This window comes from Budorcas taxicolor, chromosome 11 (assembly GCF_023091745.1).
Source record: "Budorcas taxicolor isolate Tak-1 chromosome 11, Takin1.1, whole genome shotgun sequence".
NCBI classification, from domain to species: Eukaryota; Metazoa; Chordata; class Mammalia; order Artiodactyla; family Bovidae; genus Budorcas; species Budorcas taxicolor.
In genome coordinates this window covers 61,313,771-61,339,843 of record NC_068920.1, presented here as the reverse complement: position 1 = coordinate 61,339,843, position 26,073 = coordinate 61,313,771, and the positions used below count along the sequence as shown (strand labels likewise).

General features: G+C 46.8%; 1 protein-coding gene across 1 annotated transcript in view; it reads left to right on the top strand.

Annotated features, from left to right (window-relative positions):
• ACOXL (acyl-CoA oxidase like) overlaps positions 1-26,073 on the top strand; it is a 356,241-nt gene that overhangs the window by 72,445 nt on the left and 257,723 nt on the right. Inside the window, exon 10 of the mRNA XM_052647950.1 lies at positions 24,847-24,881. Coding sequence (XP_052503910.1) covers positions 24,847-24,881 — 35 coding nt within the window. The remainder of the gene's footprint in view (positions 1-24,846; positions 24,882-26,073) is intronic.

The following is a 26,073-nucleotide window of genomic DNA, read 5'->3' as shown; positions in this document are numbered from 1 at the left end:
CCCCGTGTCTGGTTCCTGCATCCAGCCCTGTAGTGCCATGCTTGTGTGCCTCAGACATGGGCCAGGGCTGGGGAGCTCATTTCAGAGTGTAACTGGCATCCTATCTGCTCTGTTGACCTCAAACCAGATGTTGTGACTCCCTTCCCTGTGGTGAAGCTCACTCAGTCCTCTTACATTCATAATTTTAATTTCTGTTGCTACTACTCAGATGATAAAGAATCCGCCTGCAATGCAGGAGACCTGGGTTCAATCCCTGGGTCAGGAAAATCCCCTAGGGGAGGGTGTGGCTGGAGTATGCTTGCTGGAGAATCCCCATGGACAGAGGAGCCTGGTGGGCTATAGTTCGTGGGGTTGCAAAGAGTCAGACACGACTGAGTGACTAACACTTAACGCTTAGCACTATGAAGCTATCAGATTTTTGTCTGTTTAATTCCACCACCTGGAAAGCCCAGATGAGTGAAAAGGTGGGAGGTAAATAAGTGGGTGGGTGGGAGGATGGATGGATGGAGGGATGGATGAGTGGATGGGTGGGTGGGTGGATGAAGGAATGAACAGACAGACAGATGAACGGACAGGTGAATGTATGAGTGTGTTGGTGGATAGGTATATGTATGAGTACACGCATGGGTGGAAGGAAGGGAGAGAGGGAGAAAGAAGGAAGAAAGGTGGTGCTAGTGGGATGGAACCCACCTGCCAGTGCAGGAGACACGAGACGTGCGTTTAATCCCTGGGTTGGGAAGATCCCCTAGAGGAGGGCATGGCAAGCCACTCCAGCAATCTTACCTGGAGAATCCCATGGACAGAGGAGCCTGGTGGGCTACAGTCCACGGGGTCATAAAGAGGCGGACATGACTGAAGTGCCTTAGCGTGCACGAACATCCGCTCATCCATCATCCGCCAACTCACCCATTCTACTACAGAGACTCTGAACACAGTGATGATCAGTTCCCCTGTGATTTAGTAGTTAATGGGAGCTGTGGAATATTCTCAAGAAAAGCAGCCACTCACTGAATCAACATCACATATTAGAAAAACCTCCCCAGGCAGGGGTGTGTCGGGAGAGGCCAGGAGCATACAGCCTACTGCAGAGCCAGCTCTCTTCCAGCAGTGCTAGAATAAGGGGCATTTCTGTAGAGCCGTGTGAGTCTAAGAGCTTCAGGGTGGGGACTGAAATGAATAGGTTTGGAAGGAGGTGGAAACACTGTGATAATGAGCATGGTGAGACCTCTGCCCCTTCAAACAGTGTGGCATAAAGAGGGTGGAATAGAGAGGAAGAAATGGGTTCCCTGGAGTAGTGTTTTGAAGATATGTGCTACCCACAAATGTGTGTTCTGTTGGAACTGGTAAACCGAAGTTGCTGGATGTTTATTCTCTTGGCACTTCAAAAAATTTTTTATCTGGCTGTTCTGGGTCTTAGTTGCAGCTCGTGGTATCTAGCTCCCTGCATGCTTGCTCAGCTGTGACCCCACAGACTGCAGCCCGCCAGGCTCCTCTGTCCGTGGGATTCTCCAGGCAAGAATGCTGGAGTGAGTTGCCATTTCCTTCTCCAGGGGATCTTCCCAACCCAGGGATCGAACCCAAATCTCCTGCATTGCAGTCGAGTTCTTTACTGCTGAGCCACTTGGGAAGCCCATCTGGCTCCCTGACCAGGGGTCAAACCTGGGCCCCCTTCACTGGGAGTGTGGAGTCCTAGCCACTGGGCCACCAGAGAAGTCCCATCGTCTCTTCACACAAAGAGTGGTGCTGGAGAGGTGGACAGGGCGCCTCCGTGCCAGCTGTCTTTCTTTCAGATGCGTGTTATGTGTCCCGAGGGAGCAGGGTCGTAAGCTCATCTTGTTCTACACGGGTTGGAGTTATCCTTTCTTTAGCATCCTCACGCTTCACATACACACGTGGCGTGGGGAGCAGAGTAGCAGGACCTGCTCGAATGCTGGGGAAGTCTCATGGGATGAGAGCTTTGGCCTGAATGATGGGTAGAGGGACTATCTGTAAAATACAGTTTCCAGGATTTTCTGATGTGGACGCTTCTTGAGGCCGACCACCAGAGGACGACAGATACCAATAATGATTTGTAGATGTCTCCCCTTTGCATTTTGTTTACTTCTCTATTTAAGAATTGGCTGGGACTTTTTGTTCTCATTAGTTTAGCTTCCTATCAGTTGTGAGTGTTGCTTTTTTTTTTTTTTTACAAAGTGGTCAATATAAGGAGAATTGGAATTCATCAGCCTAATAATCGTTGGACTCAAGATCAAGACTATAAATAGGATGTGGATTATCTTTTCTTTTAATTTATTTTTAAAGATTGAAGTGTAGTTGGTGTGTAGTGTTTGTTTACAGTGTTGGTTGCCGTTATATCTGTGTGTGTATGTGTGTAATATATACGTAACACTATGTGTGTATAGTGGTTTAGTCACTCAGTTGTGTCCAGCTCTTGCAACCGCATGGACTGTGGCCCACCAGGCTCCTCTGTCCATGGGATTTTCTCGGCAAGAATATTGGAGTGGGTTGCCACTTCCTCCTCCAGGGGATCTTCCCGACCCGGGGATCCAACGCGCATCTTCTGCACTACAGCTGGATTCTTTACCACTGAGCCACGAGGGAAGCCTTCAAGGAACAGGGCTCCCTTCAACTAAGTCATCAGAGGCTGAGTCAGCCTTGTGGGAAGCCCCAGGCTCCTCAAACCCTGGGTGTGGCCGTGGGAGTTGTGAGGGAATGAGGGATGCTGTTGTCAGTGCAGACCGATCCCAGCTTGGGCCTGGGTCCTGCTTGAGAGGGGCTTGCCTGCCTCTGTTTCTGCAGCAGCCTGTTCACCTAGGGCTGCGGCTGCAGGGAGCCCCATCTCTCCACGGAAGCCCTGTTGTCTGCCTCTGGGGAGTACTGTCAGTGCCACCTGGAAGGTCAGACGTGGATGATGGATGGATGGTTTGCTGTTCTTAGGAAATTTTCCACCTGAAACTTGATGCCCCCTGTAGCACAGGCGCTGGTTCAGGACTGCATGCCTTTCCCTCCCACCAGGTGTCATCACTCATTCCCTTGTCCCAGCTGAGGAATCCATCCAGTGCCTCCCTGTTTGAAGGACATATTCTGAGCCTTTTATACGTCTTTTTTTGTTAATAGCTTTGTTTTTGTATTTATATGGCTGTGTTGGGTCTTCATTACTGAGAGGGCTTTCCTCTAATTGTGGAGAGCATGGGCAGGCCACTCTCTAGGGATCCTTTTTTTGCTGAGCACAGGCTCTAGAATGTTCAGGCTCAGTAGTTGCGGCTCCCAGGCTCCAGGGCACAGGCTCAGTAGTTCTGATGTATGGGCTTAACTGTCCCTGCAGTGTGTGGGATTTACAGTGACCAGGGATTGAACCCGTGTCTCCTGCATTGGCAGGTAGAAACTTTGCCTCTGAGCCACCAGGAAGCCCCATCATTGTTAAATTGAAACAGCAGTCCTGTAATATGGATACTGTTGTGATCCCCATTTTCCAGTTGGGAAAACTGGGATGCAGAAAGAGGTGACAGCTTGTCTGGAGTTTTCTGGGTCCCCCGCTGCAGCAATCTGGTGCTCGAGTCCAGCCCTGACTCACGCTGGGTTGCTTAGTCATCCTCAAGCAAGAGGTCCTTTGAGTTCAGCTTAGGCTACGCTCCCTGTCATCTTCGGACCACTTTGGCTCACAGTTATGTTTGCTTTGGTAAACCAAACCAAAGATGCAAAGCAATTCACTGTCTACATCGAAGAACATGGAGAATCCTCCCAAACTGGGGTTTGGCAGATGCTGAACGGTCAGCCGTGGGGCCAGAATCCAGGCTCCCTTCCCCACTGCGAGCCAGGCCCTGACTTCGTCAAGGGGCACCGCCGTCTTGGCCTGGTGGCCCTGTGTCGCTGTGGCTCTGAGCAGCTGTGTATGGGGAGCAGGAGCAGGGAGGGGAGATGGGCCGCTCCAGACTTTCCACTGAATGTCCTTTGATGAGGAGAAGGTCTGTTTACCATGGGCCTTCATTCATTGAGTGTGTTCACCTCTGAGCTCAGTCCAGCAGGATGATTTCTGAGTGTCTCTGTCTACCACAGTGAAGCTGAGCAAGCCAAAGGTGTTCACACTTCCTTTTGTTGCTGTTGTTCAGTTGCTCAGCATGCCCGACTCTCTGCAATACCATGGAATGCACCACAGGACTCCTCTGTCCTTCACTATCTCCAGGAGTTTGCTCAGATTCCTGTCCGCTGAGTCAGTGATGCTATCTAGCCATCTCACCCTCTGCTACCCCTTTCTCCTTTTCCCTTCATCCGTTCCCAGCATCAGGGTCTTTTCCAGTGAGTTGTCTCTTTGCATCAGATGGCCAAAGTATTGAAACTTCAGCTTCATCATCAGTCCTTCTAACAAATATTCAGGGTTGATTTCCTTTAGCATTGACTAGTTTGATCTCCTTGCAGTCTGAGGGATTCTCAAGAGTCTTTTCCAGCACCACAATTTGAAAGCATCAATTCTTCAGTGCTCAGCCTTCTTTATGGTCCAAATCTCACATCCATACAGGACTACTGGAAAAACATTAGCTTAGACTATATGGACCTTTGCTGGCAAAAGAATGTCTGTGCCTTTTAACATGCCGTCTAGGTTTGTCATAGCTTTCCTTCCAAGGAGCAAGCGTCTTTTAATTTTGCGTCTGCAGTCACTGTCTGCAGTGTCTTTGGAGCCTACGGTCACCGCTTCCACTTCTTCCCCTTCTGTTTGCCATGAAGTGGGCGAGTAGGTCTTGTCCAGGGTCCTCAGAGTTTCAGGCTGGTCATCGGGAGTGTCAGCCTCCAGAGACTGATTAGGACCTGTGTCTTAGTGCTCACTCTTGTCCGCTTTGGACTTGGTTAAGCATGTGGTGGAAGGACGGACAGACGAATGTCGTGGCGAAGGGAAGGTGTCTTTAGTGCAGAATGAATCAGTCCAAATGACAGCTCTGTGGAGATGAGATGCTGCATCTCAGCCGTACTGTGGGTACGGGAACTCTGATCTGCGTCTTAAAGCAGCAAAAGTGGATATTCTCCATTTCTTGTGTGTGTACCCAGATCTTTGTCGTATGACTGTGGGACCTGCCCTCCAGGCTGCCTGCAGCCCAGGCACGCGTGTATCCGTGCAGAGACTGTTTTTGTCTGCTGCAGCGCTCATTCGCTCCCTAGCTCACCCTTGCAGATTGCTCACAGGTGAGGCTCATGGGGCTGACCGCACACTGTCGGTGTGACGGTGGTGCTGTTCTGGGTGTATGACCACAGGTCTGAGGATGGTTTCTAAGGGAGGTCGTGTGATAGGTTTAAAGCTTGGAGAGCAGCCCTGGCCCCAGACTGCAGAGGGGCTGGGTTTAGGGAACTCTTTCTGAGGGAGAGAAACTGAACTGATCTCAGTGTCCGGCAGTTGACCTGCCGCCGCCTCCCGGGTCTGCACAAACCGTTTCTGTGCCCTTGACCCTCCCAGGCTCTCCCGTTCCTGCTCACCTGCTCCTTTAGGTCTCTAGGAGACCTCAGGCCCTTGTGGCTGCCTCTCTGGGTATAGAGCTTGTGCAGCACCTGGTTTATCTCAGCCCTGGTGTTAACTGTTGTTGGAGACCAGCCCCGGTTGGATCCAGGGTAATTCGAAGCAGGGACAGCGTGGCAAGAGAGATATATAGATTTAGGGATATAAAGAGAGATTAGGAAAGAATAGTGTAGTGGGAAATTTAGAGGAGGAAAGAGGCTGTATTCCTTTGTTTACATAGAAAGCCACTAAAGCCCTGAGACAAGGGACTTGCACCATCTACATAAGGCCACAGGTGCCTGCTTGAACAGCGGAGGGTGCCCCGCCTTGGGCTCCCTCTCACGTAGGTCTTAGAAGCCCGGCAAATAAGTAGACACGGCTAGCCTCTATGCCTCAGACAGGAATCAGCCAGAAAATAGAGTAAGAAAGAAAAGAAGACACGGGGGAACCAGTCTTTCCAGGAATTGGCCCGAGAAACTGGTCCATCCTTTATTTTCCAGGAAAAGCTTTTATACTTTTAGTTGTACGTAGATATCAATGGATAATACTAAGTCATGCAGGGTCAGCAGCCCTGACCCTTATCGAGACCAGGCTTTCTCTTTGCATACTTAGCTGTATACACAGGTCTTAGGTGATTTACATCATCTTCTGGCCAGGAGGCCTATTAGCATTTTATGGCCCTTTTCTGATAAGGGTCCGTCAACCAGAAAACTTACTTGTCCTAAGAGTGTTGTTTTTACTAAAGTCTGGTGCCACTCTCAGGAAGCACTAATTAAGGTTACATTCTTACATAGCAAGGACACAACAATTTATAACAAGGAAAGAGGAGTACAGTGATTTATAACAAAGAGAAAATTCATTAACTCAAAAGTCTAGTATTGCTAATATCAAAACTACTATATTCCTATTTCTGCATCCTGATTACATTGATTAATATCCTCCCAGGTGCCTAAAAGATAAAGGATATGGAGGCCTGGCGGCACTCATTAACTCAACAATGAAAACCTACACCGATATAATTCTTAGCTCTTAAAGGCTCTATATCTTTAAGATGTTTTAAGCTTCGTGCCTCTCGCAGTTGAGGGGCCATAAACAATCACATGCGTAGTTGTAAAAGTCTGGGGGAACCTGTCAGGCAAGTTAGAGAGCTATCAGAGGGATCTGAGCTGAGACATTCCTTTCATATGCAGGAGACCAGTTGGAGCTCTAAGTTAGCTTTTTCCAGAGAAAAGTGGTCGGGGATAGCCCCCTGTAATGTCAGAAGAGTATAGTTTAGCAGACAGTAAACAGACAGATTTTGTTTTTGGGGTAGATGCTCAGGCAGAGGACCCCTTGAGACCTGACTCGCCTTGCCCGTCAGGTCTCTCCGCATGACCTTGTCATGGATGGGATCTCCCGTGCTGGCTCCCGGCAAACTGTTGTCTCTTCTCTGATTGCCCTTTAGACTGTGAGCTCCTGGAGGGCAGGGGCTTCACACAGCACCAGCTGCTGCCCTGTTAGCAGGCCCTCAATAAATACCTGTGAACTGGCCCAGCCCTGTGACCTCCCCCGCCCATCACAAGCATCTTCATGCTCTCGGGCTCCAGGAGCCAGGAAGGGGGCACTGGCACGTGCTGAATGCCCGTAGTGGGCCAGCTGTGCGATGCTCAGAGTGCCTTCTCTCACCCAGTGTGCGCGGCAGCTTTGTGGTGATGTCCATTTTACAGATGAGAAGACAGAGGCTGGGAAGTGAAGCAGCTTGGCAAAGGCAAACATTCATGGGGAGTGGGGCAGAGTTGTGCCACCCCACCCCAGCGGGTCCCCCTGGACTCCTCTTGCTAAAGGCTATTTCCTTTCTTTCTTTTATCTAGTTTTGGCTGGCTGGGCCATCACCACCGTGAGGGCTGCTCCCTAGTTGCCGTGTGTGGGCCTCTCACCGCGGTGGCTCTTCTGGTTGCCGAGCTTGGGTTCTAGAGTGTGTGGGCTCAGTAGTCGCAGCACACGTGCTCAGGTGCTCTGCAGTGTGTGGGGTCTTAGTTCTCTGACCAGGGATGCAGTCCATACCCCCACCCATGACGCCAGCAGGGACACCCCAGTGGCTTGGTTTGGAGGCTGCCCTGGAGAATGTACTAGACATGGGGCCTCCAAGTGCAGCGTCTTAGATTGCTGGCGACTTCCCTGCCTCTAGTGTGGGCAACCTCTGACCTTTGAGCCGAGGCCATTCTGAGCCTTGGATCCCATCTGTCCCCAGGGTTCTGGGGACAGCCCTAGACTTGAACTTGACGTTTGTTCCCAGGGGTATCGTAGGTCAGGCAGTCAGAATGATAGGCCCTGGCCCCGGGTTGACTCTACGGGGTTCTATTTTCTTTATTAACTTTATGCCTGATGAGAATGTTGTCATGAGTTGACTTTTGAAAAATATTTGCATATCTCATTTCATTGTCTGATTAGCGTGGCAAGAATGATGGCCCAGTTTTCATGCCTGAGTGTGTAACTGTCACGGTGTGAGGCGCTGAGGGGCCGGTCCCCCTTTCTTGTGTCTAGCGTCTCATCCAGGCTTTGCTTCAATTCACTCTCCAGACTTGTCTTTGAAAGGAACTCACTTTGTCACCCAAACGAGATCCTTCCACTGCCACGAAATACATCTGAGATTAAAGGACACTTTTGTCAAAGTTTCCGTGTGACTGAGCTTCAGATCACTAGAGATGCTTAACATAAGAAGTGTACACTCTGCCTATACTCTGTTTTTTAATTAAGTAGAATTTTTGAAAGGGAGAGGAGGAATTTGTTTAAGTATGGCCTTTCTTCGGACACAACCCTGCCTTTACCTAGCACCTTGTGAATCCTCTTTCACTCATTGCGTGCATGCTCAGTTGCACAGTCATGCCCGACTCTTTGTGACCCTATGAATTGTAGCCGGCCAGGCTCGTCTGTCCATGGGATCTCCCAGGCAAGGATGCTGGAGTCGGTTGCCATTTCCTCCTCCAGGCGATCCTCCTGACGCAGGAATCAAACCTGCTTCTCCTGCGTTGGCAGACAAATAAGTAAATCATTTAAAGGAACGTATTTGTCTGTGCTGGGTCTTAGATGGGGCTTCACTGTGGAATGGGAGCTCTTTTTCAGCTGTGATGTGGGAACTCTTAGTTGTGGCGTGTGGGATCTAGTTCCCTGACCAAGGATTGAGTGTGTGCCCCCTACACTGGGAGTTCAGAGTCTTAGCCACTGCACCATCAAGGGAGTCCCGAGAGGTGAAATTCTGACTGGAGACCTTTCCCAGTCAATATATAGAAACTTCTCTCAGTCTTTGAAATCCTGTATAGTAATTCACTATGGCTGAACCCTCTCCTAGTGGACGTTTATGTTGTTTCCCAGGCTTTGCTTTTAGAAGACAGTGCTGCATCAGATGTCCTTCCTGTTTAGACATGACTCTGATATCTTCGTGGAGAAATGTCTTGGGCCCCCAGCCACAGTGGAGGTTTTTCTTAGAATTCTGAAAAAATATTCATTTTCATCATTTTAATGTGACTTGTGCTTCCTTCTGTGGTTGACTGAAGGTCTGGGCTGGTTTTCTGAGTATAACTGGTAGCAGAAAAGCGTGAAGGGTTGGAGAGAGAGTGAGGAGCACTGAATATTCAAGAAGACCTAGAGATGCTTCAGAGCACCTGGCTGAGAGGAGTTAGGGGAGTCTGATGTGAAAGGACAGACAGCCCCTGAAACTTCCACGATCCCCACAAAACTGGATGTTTCGTTTAATTGCCCATTACCAAACTGGTTGCTTACCAACAAAGAATGAAAGGCATCTTTGGACAAAAATAGAGCACACCAAAGGGAATTTTTCTCTCACTGTCTCCTCCAGTATCCCTTATGCAAAGGCCAAGGTGAGCCTTGCAGAAGCATTGCTGAGGGTGTCTACCTTAGTCACACACCTTCTGCATCTCTCTAGTGTCTCCAGGCTCATACTCCCAACGTTTTCCATTGTACTTAAGACTCTCAGTATGGCATGATGCTTGGGGCTGCAGCAGCCACTTTGTGACCACCAGGCAATGAGCACAAGGATAAGCAGCTAGTTGCTAAACGTGGACTTGGTCCATGGGCTTGGTCCCTAAGGACATTGTTGAGCAACTAAACTTAACATCAGCATTCACCCACCTTCAGATGACTTATAAAAAACAACAAAACAAAACTTACTTGTTTAATCTAAAAAAAGATGCTCAGTACTTCAGTCCAGATATCCCCAGGGATTCAGTGACTTTGTGGCTATGTGATCTTAGACAAGGTAGCATACTCTCTTGAGTCTCCATCTCCCCATCCCCAAATGGGGATAGTTATGCGTCCTTCTCAGAGTTTTTACAAGGCTTAGATGAAGCGACATTTCTGCTGTGCTTGGCACCGTATTCAACCTGCAGAAAGTGCTTGGTGGTTTCCACCCACAGGTGTATTATTGCCCAGACTTCCTGCCTGAATCAGGGTCCTTACTGCTGAGCCATTACTCATGCTGTGGTCCCCATGTGATGGTCTCATCTCACCAGACTGACTCTTGCCAGTCCCTTGAGGCCTCGCTCAAGTGCCAACTCCCCTGTGAAGACTGCTTGATTTGATTACTCCTTAGGAAGTGGGTTTTTCTCTTCAGAGGAAGAGAAGGCACCGCTGAGAATCGTTCTGGAAGTGTGGAGAAAACTCAGACTGTTTCTGCTGTCACCTGAGGAGGCAGCGATGAGTCGCAGCAGAGGCTGTAGACCAGTGAAGGTGCTTTTCGCTTCGTTTCTTCTCCGAGCCCCCGTGGCCACACAGTCGCACTTCAGCAGGGCCCCACTGGTCTGGCCATGTCCTTCTCCCCCCTGCTGAGTGTGTGTGCGTCACCTCTGTCAGCCCGCCAGTGTAGATGAGCTGTCTCCCCTCCCGTCAGTGCGCGAAGTTACCGCCTTTCGGTTACTCTCTCCTTACGTGCTCAGCTGCGTCCAGCTTTCTGTGACCCTGTTTAAATTACACTGACTAAAGATTCCAGTCATGAAACGGAGGCCTTGTGAGAATCTCCTGGAGTCCGGCTGAAAGACTTTATTTCTATGAGATGTGTCCTCATGTTTTTACTCCCTTTCTTGAATCTTTATTTCAAAAATTTGTTCTTTTTGTTTAATGTGAACGTGAATGCAGGTAGAACATAGTTTAATCATATGTCTCTGTCACGGTACCTATGTTTCAGGCTGACAAAGACAGCACCCTAAGAGAAAACTTGCACTCAGGTATGCCAAAAGCTTACGGTCCATAGCATTTTTGCAAGGTAATTGTTTTCCATATTTCCCCCTTATTAGATCTTTTAAAAATTACAGATTATAAAGTGATGGAGAGTGAAAATCTGTGTCTACCTCACCCTTGCCATCCAACAGTTGGCCCTTAGTCTTCCAGGGTTCCTTCCTAATGATTATATTTATAATCATTATATTATATGATATATATCTATATATCTATTATACACTGTACCTGCAATTTTTAAAATTTTTGTTTAAGAGTATGTTGTGAATGAAGGAAACTATAAGCAAGGTGAAAACACAGCCATCAGAATGGGAGAAAATAATAGTGAACAAAGCAACTGACAAAGAATTAATCTCAAAAATATACAAGCAGCTCCTGCAGCTCAATTCCAGAAAAATAAACAACCCAGTCCAAAAATGGGCCAAAGAACTAAACAGCCATTTCTCCAAAGAAGACATACAGATGGCTAGCAAACACATGAAAAGATGCTCAATATCGCTCATTATCAGAGAAATGCAAATGAAAGCCACAATGAGGTACCATTTCACGCCAGTCAGAATGGCTGCAATCCAAAAGTCTACAAGCAATAAATGCTGGAGAGGGTGTGGAGGAAAGGGAACCCTCTTACACTGTTGGTGGGAATACAAACTAGTACAGCCACTGGAGAACAGTGTGGAGATTCCCTAAAAAACTGGAAATAGAACTGCCTTATGACCCAGCAATCCCACTGCTGGGCATATACACCGAGGAAACCAGAATTGAAAAAGACACATGTACCCCAACGTTCATTGCAGCACTGTGTATAATAGCCAGGACGTGGAAGCAACCTAGATGTCCATCGGCAGACGAATGGATAAGAAAGCTGTGGTACATATACACAATGGAGTATTACTCAGCCATTAAAAAGAATGCATTTGCGTCAGTTCTAATGAGGTGGATGAAACTGGAGCTTATTATACAGAGTGAAGTAAGTCAGAAAGAAAAACACCAATACAGTATACTAACACATATATATGGAATTTAGAAAGATGGTAATGATGACCTTATATATGAGACAGCAAAAGAGACACAGATGTAAAGAACAGACTTTTGCACTCTGCGGGAGAGGGCGAGGGTGGGATGATATGGGAGAACAGCATTGAAACATGTAGATTATCATATGTGAAATAGATTGCCAGTCCAGGTTCGATGCATGAGACAGGGTGCTCAGGGCTGGTGCACTGGGATGACCCAGAGGGATGGGATGGGGAGGGAGGTGGGAGGGGGGCTCAGGATGGGGACACATGTACACCTGTGGCAGATTCATGTGAATGTATGGCAAAACCACTGCAATAATGTAATTAGCCTCCAATTAAAATAAATAAATTTAAAAAATAAAGGGAAAGGAGGCACAAAAGGAGAAATAAAAAGTATGTTGTGTCACTTTTCGCAGTGGATTCACAGTGGATCTACGGCACACCTTTTTTTGGCCATGCCCTGTGGCATGTGAGATCTTAGTTCCTTGGCTAGGGATTGGACCCGTGCCCCTGCAGTGGAAGCTCAGAGTCTTAACCACTGGACCACTGAGGAAGTCCCTACTGCAGTCTTTTTTTAACAGGTATGATTGTGTTTTACGGAAAGCCTAATCTTAGCTTATGCTCTATATACCTGGATGACAGGCTTGATTTTTCACTTGTTTTGTATATTTTTAAAAAAACGAAATGAGAAAAGAGGGGACAATTAAAAGGAGGATGAGTGTTTTTAATAAGCATTTGACAAATTCAACATCCATTCATGATAAAACTGTCAGAAAAAAATAGAAGTGGAAGGGAACTTCCTCAACTTGATAAAGAACATCTACAACCCCCACCCCCGTATAGTTAACAGTATATATAATGGTGAATGACTGTATGCTTTTCCCCTAAAATTGGGAACAAGGCAAGGGTGCCTGCTTTCACTGCTGTTACTCAGCATAGTTCTGGGTCTTCTAGATGGTGCAATAAAGCAAGAAAAGAAAATGCATTTGGACGAGAAGAGAAGCAAAACCAGCCTTTCCATGTGGACAAGATGCTTATCTATATAGAAAGCCCAAGGAACCTACAAAAAAATCTCCTAAACCTGCTAAGTGAATTTAGCAAGTCCCAATACACAAGGTAAACATACAAAAATAAATTGTATTTCTGTATATTAGCAACAACAGTTGGTTGTCGTTTAGTTGCTAGGTTGTGTCTGACTCTTTCTAACCCCAGGGACTGTAGCAGGCCAGGCTTCTCTGTCCTTTACTATCTCCCCAAGTTTGCTCAGGCTCATCTCCACTGAGGTGGTGATGCTATCTAACCATCTCATTCTCCGCTGCCCCGTTCTCCTTTGTCTTCAATCTTTCCCAGCCCCAGGGTCTTTTCCAATGAGTTACCTCTTCACATCAGATGGCCAAAGTATTGGAGCTGCCCCTCAGTCCTTCCAATGAATATTTAGGGTTGATGTCCTTTAGGATTGACTGGTTTGATCTCCTTGCAGTCCAAGGGATTCCCAAGAGTCTTCTCCAGCACTGCAGTTCAAAAGCATCAATTCTTTGGTGCTCAGCTTTCTTCAGTATATTAAGAGCAACATGTGGACACCAAAATAATTTGCACTTGCCTGAAAATGAGGAGAAATTCTCAGAAGTAAATCTACCAAACATGTATTAGGATTTGTATGCTGAAAATTATGCGATTATAATGATAGAAATACAAGGTCTAAATGAGTTGAACCATATACCATGTTTATGGATTGGGTGACTCCACATGATAATACTGATGCCAGTTTTCTTCAAAATCAATATACGGGTTTAATGCAATTTCTATCAAAATTCCAGCAAAATTTTTTTTGTTGAATATGCACAAGTTAGTCTAGAGTTTATATGGAAAGGCAAAGGAAGCAGAATAAACATTTTTTTTTTTTTAAAGTAAGGTAGATTGAGTCAGTCTACTCAATTTCAAGACATATAGTAATCAAGTCTAGTGGTTTTGGCAGAGAATAGATCAATGGAACAGCGTAGAGAGCCCAGAAATAAACCCCAATAAATATACCCAACTGATTCTTTACAAAAATGCAAAAGAAAATCAGTGGAAGGAACGATAGCCTTTTCAACAAATGAGTAACTGGACATTTATAACCCAACAGACAACCCCCCCCCCCACCTCAAATGTTAGCACAGGGAACTCTGCCCATATTCTGTGATAACCTATATGAGAAAAGAATCTAAAAAAGGGTAAATACATGTGCAGGTGCAAATGAGCCACTTTGCAGTTCACACGAAACTAGTGCAACATAGGAAGTCAGCTAGACTCCAATAAAATTAAAATTTAAAACCCGTCTCACACCTTGTACAAAAGTTAGCTCAAAATAGATTATGGTTTTAAATGTAAGACATATTTATATAACTTTCAGAAAAAATAGAAAATCTCTGGGCTCTAAGAGTATGCAAAGAGTTTTTAGAATAGACACCAAGGCATAATCCCTTAAAGAAAGACATGATAGGTTCAACTTCATAAAAATAAATAACTTTTGCTTTGTAAAGACCTTGTTTGGAAGATAAGTTATAGACCAGGAGAAAATATTTGTAAACCGCATATCTGACAAAGGAGTAATAAAGAGTTCTCAAAGCTCAACAGTGAAAAACAACGAATCCAAATAGAAAATGGGCAAATGTTTCACTGAGGAGGATCTGAAGTTGGCAGATAAACACATGAAAAGATGATGTTCAGCATCATTAGACATTTAGGGAAATGTAAATTGAAACCACAGTGGCTATCTAAATAATACCTATCAAGAATGGCTTAAACTTTTTAAAAAAGTGAAAACACCGAAAAGCTAGTAAGGATGCAGAAAAACAGTATCATCCATACATTTCTGGTGGGATTATAAAACAGGACAATCACTTGGGAAACTAGTTTGGCAGTTTCTTCTGAAAGAAGAAACTATCATATAACTGGGTTATATGATAAACTATCATATAACCCAGCAGTTGCACTCCTGGGCATTTATCCCAGAGAAATGAAAACTTAGATTCATGCAAATACATGAATGTCTGCTGTAGCTTCATGTATACTAGTTCCAAACTGAGGATGGCTCAGATGTCCTTTAACAGATGACTAGGCTGTGGTACACCAAAGCCGTGGAATATTGCTCTGCAGTGAGGTGTGCAGCCAGCTGATCAGTCTCCAGAGAATGGTCCTGAACGAAAAGGCCTGAGCCCCACAGGTTGCATACTGTAGGCTTCCATTTTGGTTACATTCTTGAAATGACAAAATCACAGGACTGGAGAACAGATGGATGGTTACCAGTGGCGTAACTGGGATGTGTGTGGGAAGAACGTGGTTGCATTTATACACGGGCAGCACAAGGTGACAGAGACATTCTGTGGCTGAACTGTACTGATCGATGTCACTGTGCTCACGGATGCTGCGTGAAGACTGAACGCTGATCAATGTCACTGTGCTCACGGACACCATGTGAAGACTGGAGGTGATCAATGTCACTGTGCTCATGGACGCTGCATGAAGACTGGAGGCTGACCGATGTCACTGTGCTCACAGATACTGCGTGAAGACTGGAGGTGATCGATGTCACTGTGCTCACGGATGCTGCGTGAAGACTGGAGGCAACTGGGTGAAGGGTACATGGGGCTTCCTCTATTATTTCTTTATATAATTTTGGATCCCTGCATGTGAATCTACAATTATCGCATAATTCAGAATCTCCTTTTAAAAAATATAGTGTCTCTTTTTCTAGAGTGGATCTACTACACTTTTTAGAAAAATTTTTATTTTTTTGCCACACCACGAGGCATATGGGATCTTCATTCCCTGGCCAAAGATCGAATCCGTGCCCCCTGCATTGAAAGTGTGGAGTCTTAACCACTGGACCCTCAGGGAAGTCCCCTGCTGCACTTCTCTTGACAGTTCCTGTCATGCTTCACGGAGGGCTTCACATTCGCTTGTATCCCGTATGCCTGGGTGGAGGGCTTTTTGTCTGTTCTGTGAATTTTTTTTTTTTTTGGTAAGAATTTGATTAGAGGAGAAAGAAGGTAAAAGCTGGAAGGAAGAAAAGTGGTTTTCTTTCTTTGAAACAGGTTCCTTAAAAGTACTTTTGTGTCTTACATTAAAAAGGAATTTCCTTTCCTGGAAGTTTCACTTTTGGGTCTGGTGAGGATCTGGGAGTCGGAGTGGGTCCATGAGCTGTTTTGGAGTCTTTGAGCTGCAGTGACAGGCTCTGAACGGCCTTTCATTTTCTTGTATTTAACAGGCTGAAACCCACCCCAGAATGCCCTAGAAACTTGTTACTGATGCACACGAGGTGCCGCCTGTTCCCCTTCAGTCTTCAAACATTTCCTCTTCTGTCTGTCCCTCCTGCCCTGGCCGACTCTGACTTCATGATCAAGCTTTCACTTAAGTAGTGTTTGCCACCCAGCATTCCAGAATTTTCCGGGTTAGGTGTTCCGTGATGTAAGCTGCACACAGAATGCACGTTCATTGTCAAGCTGATTTCTTTTACGTGCAAGTTACGGTCTCTAGGAAAAGAGAGTGGTTTCTTCATATTATTGAATAGCCAACTGTTCATATCAAGAGAAGCTAAGAAGCCAAAATCATCAATTATTTTGTTGGAAACCTAAAACCTTAAAAAAAAAAAGTAGGGTCACTGACAAGGTACAGGTGTCAGAAGAACTCCCTGGAGTGGATTGAGTGGTTTGTGAAGTGGTTTGGTAGCTGTTTGTCCGGCTCTAGGTCCCAGCCACACAAAGATGAGTCAGCGGTGACGTAGGTAGGTAGGTTACTCCCACTTGTTGACAGTGACAAGGGTGACAGCTGGCCTCCTGGTGTCCTCACCACTGAGGCCTTGAGAGTCTGCTCCCCTGTCTCTTGGGGAGGGGCTGCAGAGGGTGGCACCGAGGTTGGGGGCGGGGGCAGGTTCCTCGACCCATGACTCATGGGGCTCAGTCCCTGGAAGAGGCCTGGCAGAAGGGGCCCAGGTGCTGTTGCTGGTGGGGGAGCAACTCAAGACTCACAGATGGTTTTAATTTGTGTGAACTGGTAGACAAAGCAAGTCCTTGTGAAAACTCATCTCCAAGCTTTCCAAGCAGAGCTGTGTAAATTTCAGTCCAAAAAGATGCTGCCTGGCTCAGGTTCGTGGGGACTGCAGGGCGGAACAGCAATATCACCCGTCTTACCTTTTCACTCTTGTGGGGCTTAGCGGCTTAAAAACAACTTGTCTTCTTAGGTTGGTTAAAACAATCAACGCCTACGTTTTGATGTTGGTTCAATGTGAATTTCCATTGATTTAGCAAGTTGTCTTTTACATCAGGTTTTGAAAGTTTCAGATCTGAATTACTAGGTTTCTGACAAAGCTGGAAGGAGCCTTATGTTATATATATGTGTGCGTATATATATATATATATATATCTCTCCCCTTTTTAAAAACTTGAGTGGGACTTTAGCTTTTTTTTAGTTGTTTTTTTTTTTTTTTTTTTGGTTGTTAATTTAAAAGGACAAGGGAGGGCTAACATCGTGAAATAAACTCAGTAATGGAAAGTGTGACGTCATTTTTCTTCCTCCCCCTCTCTTGATGCCTCCCCGCCTTTTGATGGGAATGACCGAGAGAGGCACAGCTGGGGGAGGAGTGGGGCTGCAGCCTATGGAGCCTTGCCATGGGCCTCCATGAAGCCAGCCCTGAGCTTGTTTGTGGACAGCACAGAGTGGATCTCAGCAGGCTAAGGACACCTCTCCCTGCCGAGCGGGTGATCACCTGTGAGCACCAGGAGTTCTCATCTCCCCAGACATCACCCCAAGGCTGCCAGCTGGTGACTGTAATCGCTGAAGTTGAGTGTAGGACATTAGCATGATATTAAGAGGGCATAAGACAAGAGCAGTTTTTTTTCCTATGAGGTGTATCTTCATCATCATCACTATTGGCATAGTCACTAAGAATTCATGTGTGCCAAGCCTGTTGCTAAGTTCTTTCCACACATCACCTCATTCAGTGTTTCCTAACCTTGACCCCACCTCCCCCCCCCAGCAGAGTTTCCGGTTCAGTGGGTGTGTCTGGGCCAAGGCCTGGGAATTTGCATTCATCATGAGTTTGCAGAAGATGCTGGCACTGCTGCTCCTCTTCTCTGAGATCTACGGTAATCTGCCTGAAACAACCCCACGAAACAGGCAACATTATTCCCGTTTTGGGGGCATCCCAGGTGGCACTCCAGGTAAAGAACACACCTGCCAATGCAGGAGATGCATCTTTGACCCCTGGGTCGGAGTGATCCAGGGCGTGGCAACCCCCTTCCAGTTCTCTTGCCTGGAGAATCCCATGGACAGAGGAGCCTGGTGGGCTACAGTCCATAGGGTCACAAAGAGTCAGGCACGACTTTATAATGAGGAAACAGGCAAGAAGAAAAGGCCAGGTACTGGACCCCAACGCTCACTGTGACTGACCATGAGCATCAGTTGACCTACAGTAGTTAATTTTTCAGAGGAAGTAGTGAGTGACTAAGAGAGCCCTAGATGGACGTCCACGGCCAAGGACGGGTGGGCTGTGGCATGTGTGGCGAGGTTTCAGAGTCAGGAATGGAGGGGCAGGAAGTCTGGAGGTGATGCCTGCAGGAAAGACCAGCCGTGGACAGTGCTTCCTGGGGGCCTGGCCATCAGGAGGGGAGAACAGTGCTGGAAGGAGAGCCAGGTAACGGGTGAAAGTGTCAGTTGCTCAGTCGTGTCTGACTCTTATGCGACCCCGTGGACTGCAGCCCACCAGGCTCCTCTGTCCATGGAATTCTGCACGCAAGAACACTGGAGCGGGTGGCCATTCCCTTCTCCAGGGGATCGTCCCGACCCAGAGATTGAACCTGGGCCGTCTGCATTGCAGGCAGATTCTTCGCCACCCGAGCGCCCAGGGAAGCCCCCAGCCCAGTGGAATGCTTTTGGTGGGTCTCTCCCTCCCTGCTCCCCGTCCACGGTGCTTGTGCACCGTGGCTCTGTTTTTGTGGGATTCTGTCCGTGTTATGGCCCTTGGTCTTCTCTTGATGCTCTCCTACCACCTTTCCCAGGAAAGGCGGAGGGAATCATTAAAAAAAAATACAGGAGGAAAATAAACAACAGCCTTTTCTCTTTGAGTTTATTTTGTGACATTATAAATTTTGGACTCTTGAAATTAAAAAATAAACTACAGGAAAATCACCCCTGAAGTATAGGAAAGGGAGGGAAGAGTCACGTGTAGTGGGAAGGCTTTTTCCAAGTTGGTCACAAACTTGTGAGTTCAGATTGGAAGCTTGGAAAACCCGAGGAGAGGCTTGGCAGCACGGAAAGCTGGAAATCAAGGTTGCGGATCAGTGGCCCCCTGGCCAAATTCCACAGACATGTTTTGTTTGGCTCCCGTAGTATTTGAAAAATAGTCAAATCAGTCTCAGACGTAGTTTTCATAATGAAACGCTTGGTGTCCAGCTTCATTTTTGAGGAGCAGGGAGCGCTGTTGTACAATCTGTGGCTGGTTGGTGGTGGACCTTGTGAAGGGACTCGACTCCTGATCACAGCCTGCCCCTAGTCTAGAGGGCTCTGGATTCACCCGGGGAGGAGCAGCACTCACCAGCAGGCTTGCGCTTACTGGGCTCCTCCTTCTCACCTGCCCCGGCAGCCTGTGTGCGAGAGCACATTGTGAACATGGAGCGCAGTGGAGTCCTAGCAACACAGGACCCCGCGGGCCGGCACGCGTTAGGGAGGAGGTGAAAGTGAAAGTGTTAGTCGCTCAGTCGCGCCGACTCTGGGCGACCCCCTGGACTGCAGCCCGCCAGGCTCCTCTGTCCATGAGATTCTCCAGGCGAGAGTCCTGGAGTGGGCTGCCATTGCCTTCTCCAGGGCATCTTCCCAGCCCAGGAACTGAACCAGATCTGTGTTGCAGGCAGATTCTGCACTGACTGAGCTGCTGAGAAGAGGTGCTTGGTGACAGTCTGTGTACCTGTAAGGGAAGTTCCCTGTGGCCTTCTTCTCAGATGGTGCCGGCTACTTCTTTCCTTTAAAATTGTTTCCAAAAATGGATTAAAAAAAATGTGTGTTCTAAAATTATGATTATTTTATAAAGTCTGCACAGTGCAAGTGGTGCTTTCTAGGGCATATCTGGCTACAGCTGGGGCACTTCTGGGTGTTTTATGGCAAATTATTCTCAGATTACCTTTTAATGCAGGAAGGCCTGCCAGTTGTCTGAGCTCCCTGGGTCATATAGAAAACCCCTGGCCTTGATACAAAACAGCTGCCTGGCTCAGGTGCTCCAAAAAAGGAGTGTTTTGGGGGCTGAAGCAGCAGGAAAAAGGTTTTTGTTGTTGGTGGAGATCTGGGGGGGAAAAAAATTAAACGACTCTTTCCTGGCCATTGAAAGGTGATTGAATTTTGGTATTAGCAAATTGTGGAAATCTCGAAAGAAGTACTGGAGAAGGAAATGGCAACCCACTCCAATGTTCTTGCCTGGAGAATTCCATGGACAGAGGAGCCCGGTGGACTACAGTCCATGGGGTTGCAAAGAGTCCGACACGATGGAGCGACTAAACCACGAGGAAAGAAGTACTCTGAATGGGAGTTTGTTAAGTGCTCCCTGGTAATACCCACAGTATGTCCTGAGGAGGAGGGTGTTCTCCAGGGCAGGGGGCTGCACAGAACTCCAATGACCTCTGTGTCCCCGAGCCTCAGCCCAGGCGGGGCTGGGTCAGGGGCCGACCCTGGGGCCTCCCTCCCTTCCAACCCCAGGGCCCCCGCTGAGATCAGCCACAAAAGGGTCAATTGTCTGAGCTTCCCTTTGTCTCAGAGGCTCTAGGGGCCTCTCCAGATGCTAGAGTGTCTGTGTGCGTGTGTGAGGGCGTGTGCACAGCTGTAGAAATGTGTGTCTGTGTGCATATGTCCTGGTGCGTGCAAACAGTAGGCTTCCCAGGAGGCTCAGTGGTAAAGAACCTGCTTGCCAATGCAGGAGACTCAGGTTCGATCCCTGGGTCAGAAAGATCCCCCGGAGAAAAGAATGGCTACCACTCCAATATTCTTGCCTGGAGAATCCCATGGATGGAGGAGCCTGGCGGGCTACAGTCCATGGTGTCACAAAAAGCAACACGATTGAGCAACCAACAGTTTAATTTCACTTTCACTTTGCACAGCTCACTGGCCTTGTTTGCCTGCTCCACATGGGGCTTTCATGGCAAGGCCCACAGAACTTTCTACGCTGTTCCAGCACCTTCTCAGGACTGCCTAATCAGATGCAGTGCATTCTATGTGGCATTTAACACAGGTTTCCAGAAGGACTGTGCAGTGGCCTGTTCTCATCCACCCCCCATCAGTAGCTCTGGGACCTTCATACAGGTTCCAGTCATCCTATTTCCTAGTGCATCTTTTTAAAAACTTATTTATTTGGTTATGCCGGGCTTAATTGCAGCCTGTGGGATCAGGTTCCCTGGCCAGGGATCGAGCTGGGCCCCCTGCACTGGGAACACGAATCTTCGCTGCTGGGCCGCCAGAGGAGCCCCTGAGCGCATCTTCAAAGACCTGCGGCATTCTGCGGCTGGTCTGTATGATTCCAAGACTCACTGTTTCTTTCTTAGCAAAAGTGTTCTTTGAAATGACTGTAGGGACCTTCCTGGTAGTCCAGTGGTTAAGACTGCATGTTTCCAATGCAGGGGGGGGTGGAGGGTCTGAACCCTGGTTGGGGAACTAAGATCCTGCATGCTGGGTGGCGTGGCCAAAAAGAAGAGAATGTATTCACTTATAACTGAATCACTCTGCTGTACAGGAGAACTTAACATTGGAAATCAACTGTACTTCAATAAACTTAATTTTTAAAAGTATATTTATAAAAAAAGACTGTAAACCATATTTGATTCAGAAGCCAGGAAAAGACTAATAAAAACGTTAAATCGAAATTCACCACCATGAAGGATTTATCTCCCAGCCCCTTTTAACCAGCACAGCTGTCATGTAAGAACTTTTTCTGCTTCTTTTTTATTCTTGTCCCTCCCCAGTCCTATTTCCTCACCCTGCTCTAGATAGGGCTTATCTTTTAACTGTGGAAAAGCTACCAATTAAACAGTACTCCAAAGCTTATCAAAATATTCAGGCAGTCACATTATCTTATCATTAGCCGAACTGGAAGCCAGAACTTTTTCACCCCAGGAAATGTGAAGCTACCCAGCATGTGAAGTTGGTAACTGGCTCATCCTGACCTTTTGGGGGCTGCAGTTTCTACTTTTATTTTGTTCCCCCAAATATTTTGTTCTTCCTTGTTCTTTAAATTCTTGATGGTGCCTCAGGCGTCTTCCTCTTCTGTCTGTTAAAATCTCAAAGAAGAGAGATGGCTGAGGTGAGATAGATAATTGAGTCCATTCAGGTGAGGGGTGTGTGAACTCAATGTTATGTCTTCACTTTTAGATATGCTTTTGGTAACATGAAGCCTTACTGTCACTGGTTCCATATTTCCAGGGCAGTCAGTGGTAACAGCTAGCTGAACGATTCTGGAGCTGAGCTATTCCCAGAGTAGCTAGGGGATTCTGCAGTAAACAGAGCTGGCTAGAAGCACTGGGCTTTTGTAGCCCTAAAATTTCTCCTGACTCTTCCTCTTCTTGGCTCTTCCCCACCCCATCCACCCTCCCACTTCCCCAGGTACCCTCCTGTCATCTTGTAGCACCCAAGAGAGCACCCCAAAAGTCACCTCCCCACCCCTACTTCTGTGACAGCTGACATCAAGGGAACTGTCAGTGATATGTTTGGGGATGTAACGTCCAACTTAGGCAGACTTTTCTTTTGCCAGAAATGATATTATAGCTGGTGCTTTGGGTTTTAACTGCCATTGGGATTCTTAGTCATGTAGTAATTCAGCCATAAGTGGGTAAATGAGACTTCCATAGGCATGATTAGGGCTGAGCACTGTGTATTTTACACGATGGAATGGGAATGCTGAGATGCTCAGTCGTGTCCGACTCTTCGCAACCCCGGGGACTGTAGCCCACCAGGCTCCTCTGCCTGTGGGATTTCCCAGGCAAGAACGCTGGAGTGGGGTGCCACTTCCTTCTCAGGGGATCTTCCCGGCCCAGGGGTGGGACCTGCGTCTAATGTGGCTGCTGCGTTACAGGCAGATTCTTTATCACTAGGGCCACCTGGGAAGCCATGATGAAACAAAGTTCCAAAAATTAAAGTTAAAAGCCTTCAAAATTAAACTTTGAAATGTGATGACATTTTCACCCAGGGAGTATTGCCTATAAATGGTGGTATTGCTTATTTATAGAGTTTCCCCCATCCATCCCTAGTGGCTCAGACGGTAAAGAGTCTGCCTACAATACAGGAAATGAGGGTTCGATCCCTGGATCAGGAAGATCCCCTGGAGAAGGAAATGGCAACCCACTCCAGTATTCTTGCCTGGAAAATCCCATGGAAGTGCCTGGCGGGCTACAGTCCAGGGGGTTGCAAAGAGTCAGACACGACTGAGCACCAAGCATACGCACCACCCCGTCCGTCAGTAGGCACACGTGTGGGCATACACCCAGAGAGAAACACGTAGAAAAGCTGCTTTGTCCTTACGTTAACCTGGTGACAACGTTGTTAAGTGGCCCATTTTGCAGTTGTGAACACTGAGGCTCTGAGAGTTGAAATCCCTTGCTGTGAACTGGTTGAAGCCCACAGATACGTTTCGACCCCTAGTGGTGCTTGAGAGGTTTCCCTGGCACCCCCACAAGGTAGGGAGGAAATCACCCTGTCACCTGGAGTCTCCGCTTGTGGTTGTGCCCGGCATCGTGCACACTTTCTCTTGATGTCACGTGTGTATCACAGGTGCGATTTCCTTGTGGTCTTCAGAGCTGCCTTGCTGACCTTGAGCTGACAGGCTTGCTGTGAAGTCTGTGCCGATCCCCTGCCCAGGGAGCCCCTGGCCCAGGTCGTCACCCCCCTGGGGTGGGGGCAGTCAGGGGAACCTTCCAGGACCCAGGTTTGGCCATGCTTTCCCAATGTGAATCTCAGAATCAGCTGCACTCTGCCATCCCATCCTTTCGTGCCTTTGTCTCAGAGCTGAAAGAACCCTGTTTTGCTCTTGCAAACAGACAGTACAATGGTGGTTGCCAGAGGCTGCAGGGTGGGGGTAAGTGGAAAGTGCTGGTCAAAGGGGGCAGACTTGCAGTTCTAAGATGAGTAAGTTCTGAGCCTCTCATGTACAGTGGGGTGACTGTAGTTAACAATACTGTATTGTACAGTTGAAAATGGCTAAGAGAGCAGATATTAAGTGTTTTCACTGAAAAAAGAAATAAGAAGTTACTGTGAGGAAATGAATATGTTAAAGTGATAATGTATAGTAACCATTTTGCAATGTATATATATATATGTAAAGTCATCACTTTACATAGATACACTTTCACTTGTCAATTATACCTCGTAGGAAACAAAAAATAAACATTAAAACATTTTTTAAAAGGGGGGCGGGTAAGAGCCCTGTCTAGAAGTCTTTGCTGATAAGAGACACCTTCTGTCTAATCCACAGTGGAATAGTGTAGCCTCCTGAAGACCCTTTCAAAATGCAATTATTTTTAAGAACTAAGTTGAAACTAAAGGTCAATCATTAACATGTGTTATTAAAAATAACAAAAGTACAAGTGAGATATCAACAGGCTGTCTATAAAATAAACTTGTTTTGGTTTCAGTTTTGTAGCACAAAACACTGATTGAGAAGCAATCCACATCATTCCTGAGTTTCGTTTTTCGGTTTTTGCCTGATTCGTATGTCCCTTGACTGACAGCTCCTAAAGGTTTGGGCTTGGGAGTCAGAAGTCGGTATTTAGTTTCTCTTGTTCTTTGCTTATGTTTGTTCTTGTCAGAGCTGCCCCCTCCTGATGATGTCACCAGCGCTCATGCATTTTATCTTAAAATGAGTACATGCTTGTATTTGTATTTTTGTTTTCAACATTGCCAGGGTGCTGTGGAAAGTTAAAGTTAACACAAGATTAGAAAAAATAAAATTATTCAAAAACAGCAGCAACAAAAGCATGTTATTACGAAGCATTAGCAGGAGGGTGTTTGAAGAAATGTTTTGAAAACTGGCTGTGTTAGGTTAGTTTTCTTGTGAATTCAGCGTATGCTTGGTATTATTTAATATGTATTCCTTTCTTTTTTAAATTGCAGCTTGGGCTGACGATAGCCATTCGCTATAGCCACAGGTAGGTAAAGTTACATCTTTTTCTTTTAAAGAGTATCCTTCTTGATTTATAGCTTTTGGTTTGCTTGAGTCTGCATGTTTCTGAGCTTAATTTTGTTGGCTGCTTTACCCACAATGTCAGTAGCATAGCAGTTAGATGAAATTGACCTAGTTGCTGATTGGTGAGAGTTTATCATCATTTGGAGGAGTAAGATTTTTATGTGGAAGTGGTGGTAGATAGGTCATTTCTTTCAAAACCAAAGGTGTAACGCGCTAGGGCTGGGATACAGAGGTGGCTTCTGGTAGTGGACTCTAAGGGTGAAAACTGGAGACAGGGGTTCCTGGATGAGGGATGAGGCCAGAAAGCCAGGGGAGGGCTTGTTAATGAGGTCCTTGCCCCTCAGTGCAGAGCTCGCCGACTCCTGCCTTGGGTCCATCTGATAATGAATCAGAGTCCCTCTTTTTGTTTTGTTTTGTGATTCTGCCTTTGTCTCAGCTTGCATCATGTTTATCAAAAACGTTTGTTTCTTATACGTGTATTAACCTTTCCCCTTTGCATGCATCAAAATGGATTAAGATGCTGAATTAATAGAGGCAATAAGCACATCCCTATTGCTCCTCACATGACAGGCCAGTCCATTGAGACCAGTTGTTGGGCATGGAACAGTGACTTTATTCAAAGTCAGCAGACTGCCAAGATGGTGGACTGGTGTCCCAAAGAATCATTTACCCTGGTTAGAATTCAGTCTTTAATACTAAAAGGAGCCCAGGGCTGGAGGGTGGTGGTGGCTGGTTTTTACAAGCCTCTTGATGCTGGAATCCTTTGTTCTTGCAGCTGTCCCTGTAGGTCAGGGCACAGTGTTCCTGTAAACCTCCAAGACAAATGGTTATTCTCTGTTCTGCAACTTTTTATCTCTATAGGAATGGAAAAGTGTTACACCTTTAAAGGTCAGAGCCTTAAAAAAGTGCTATCCTGTATATTTCAGGCTATAAGCAACATTCTTTTAATGATTAACTGGCAGCAAAAGCAGCAGGATACAAAAGGTAAAGAACCAGATCCAGTATGGAGTCAGATTTGCTCTTCCCTATCACATCTTCATGGGGTTGGAGGTTAAGGCTGCACAACCTGCCTCCTGTCTCATTGCCTCTGCCCTGTCTCTGGGGCCAGTGGGCGCAGAAGGGACCAGCCTTCCCTCCCAGATGCCTGCAGGTCA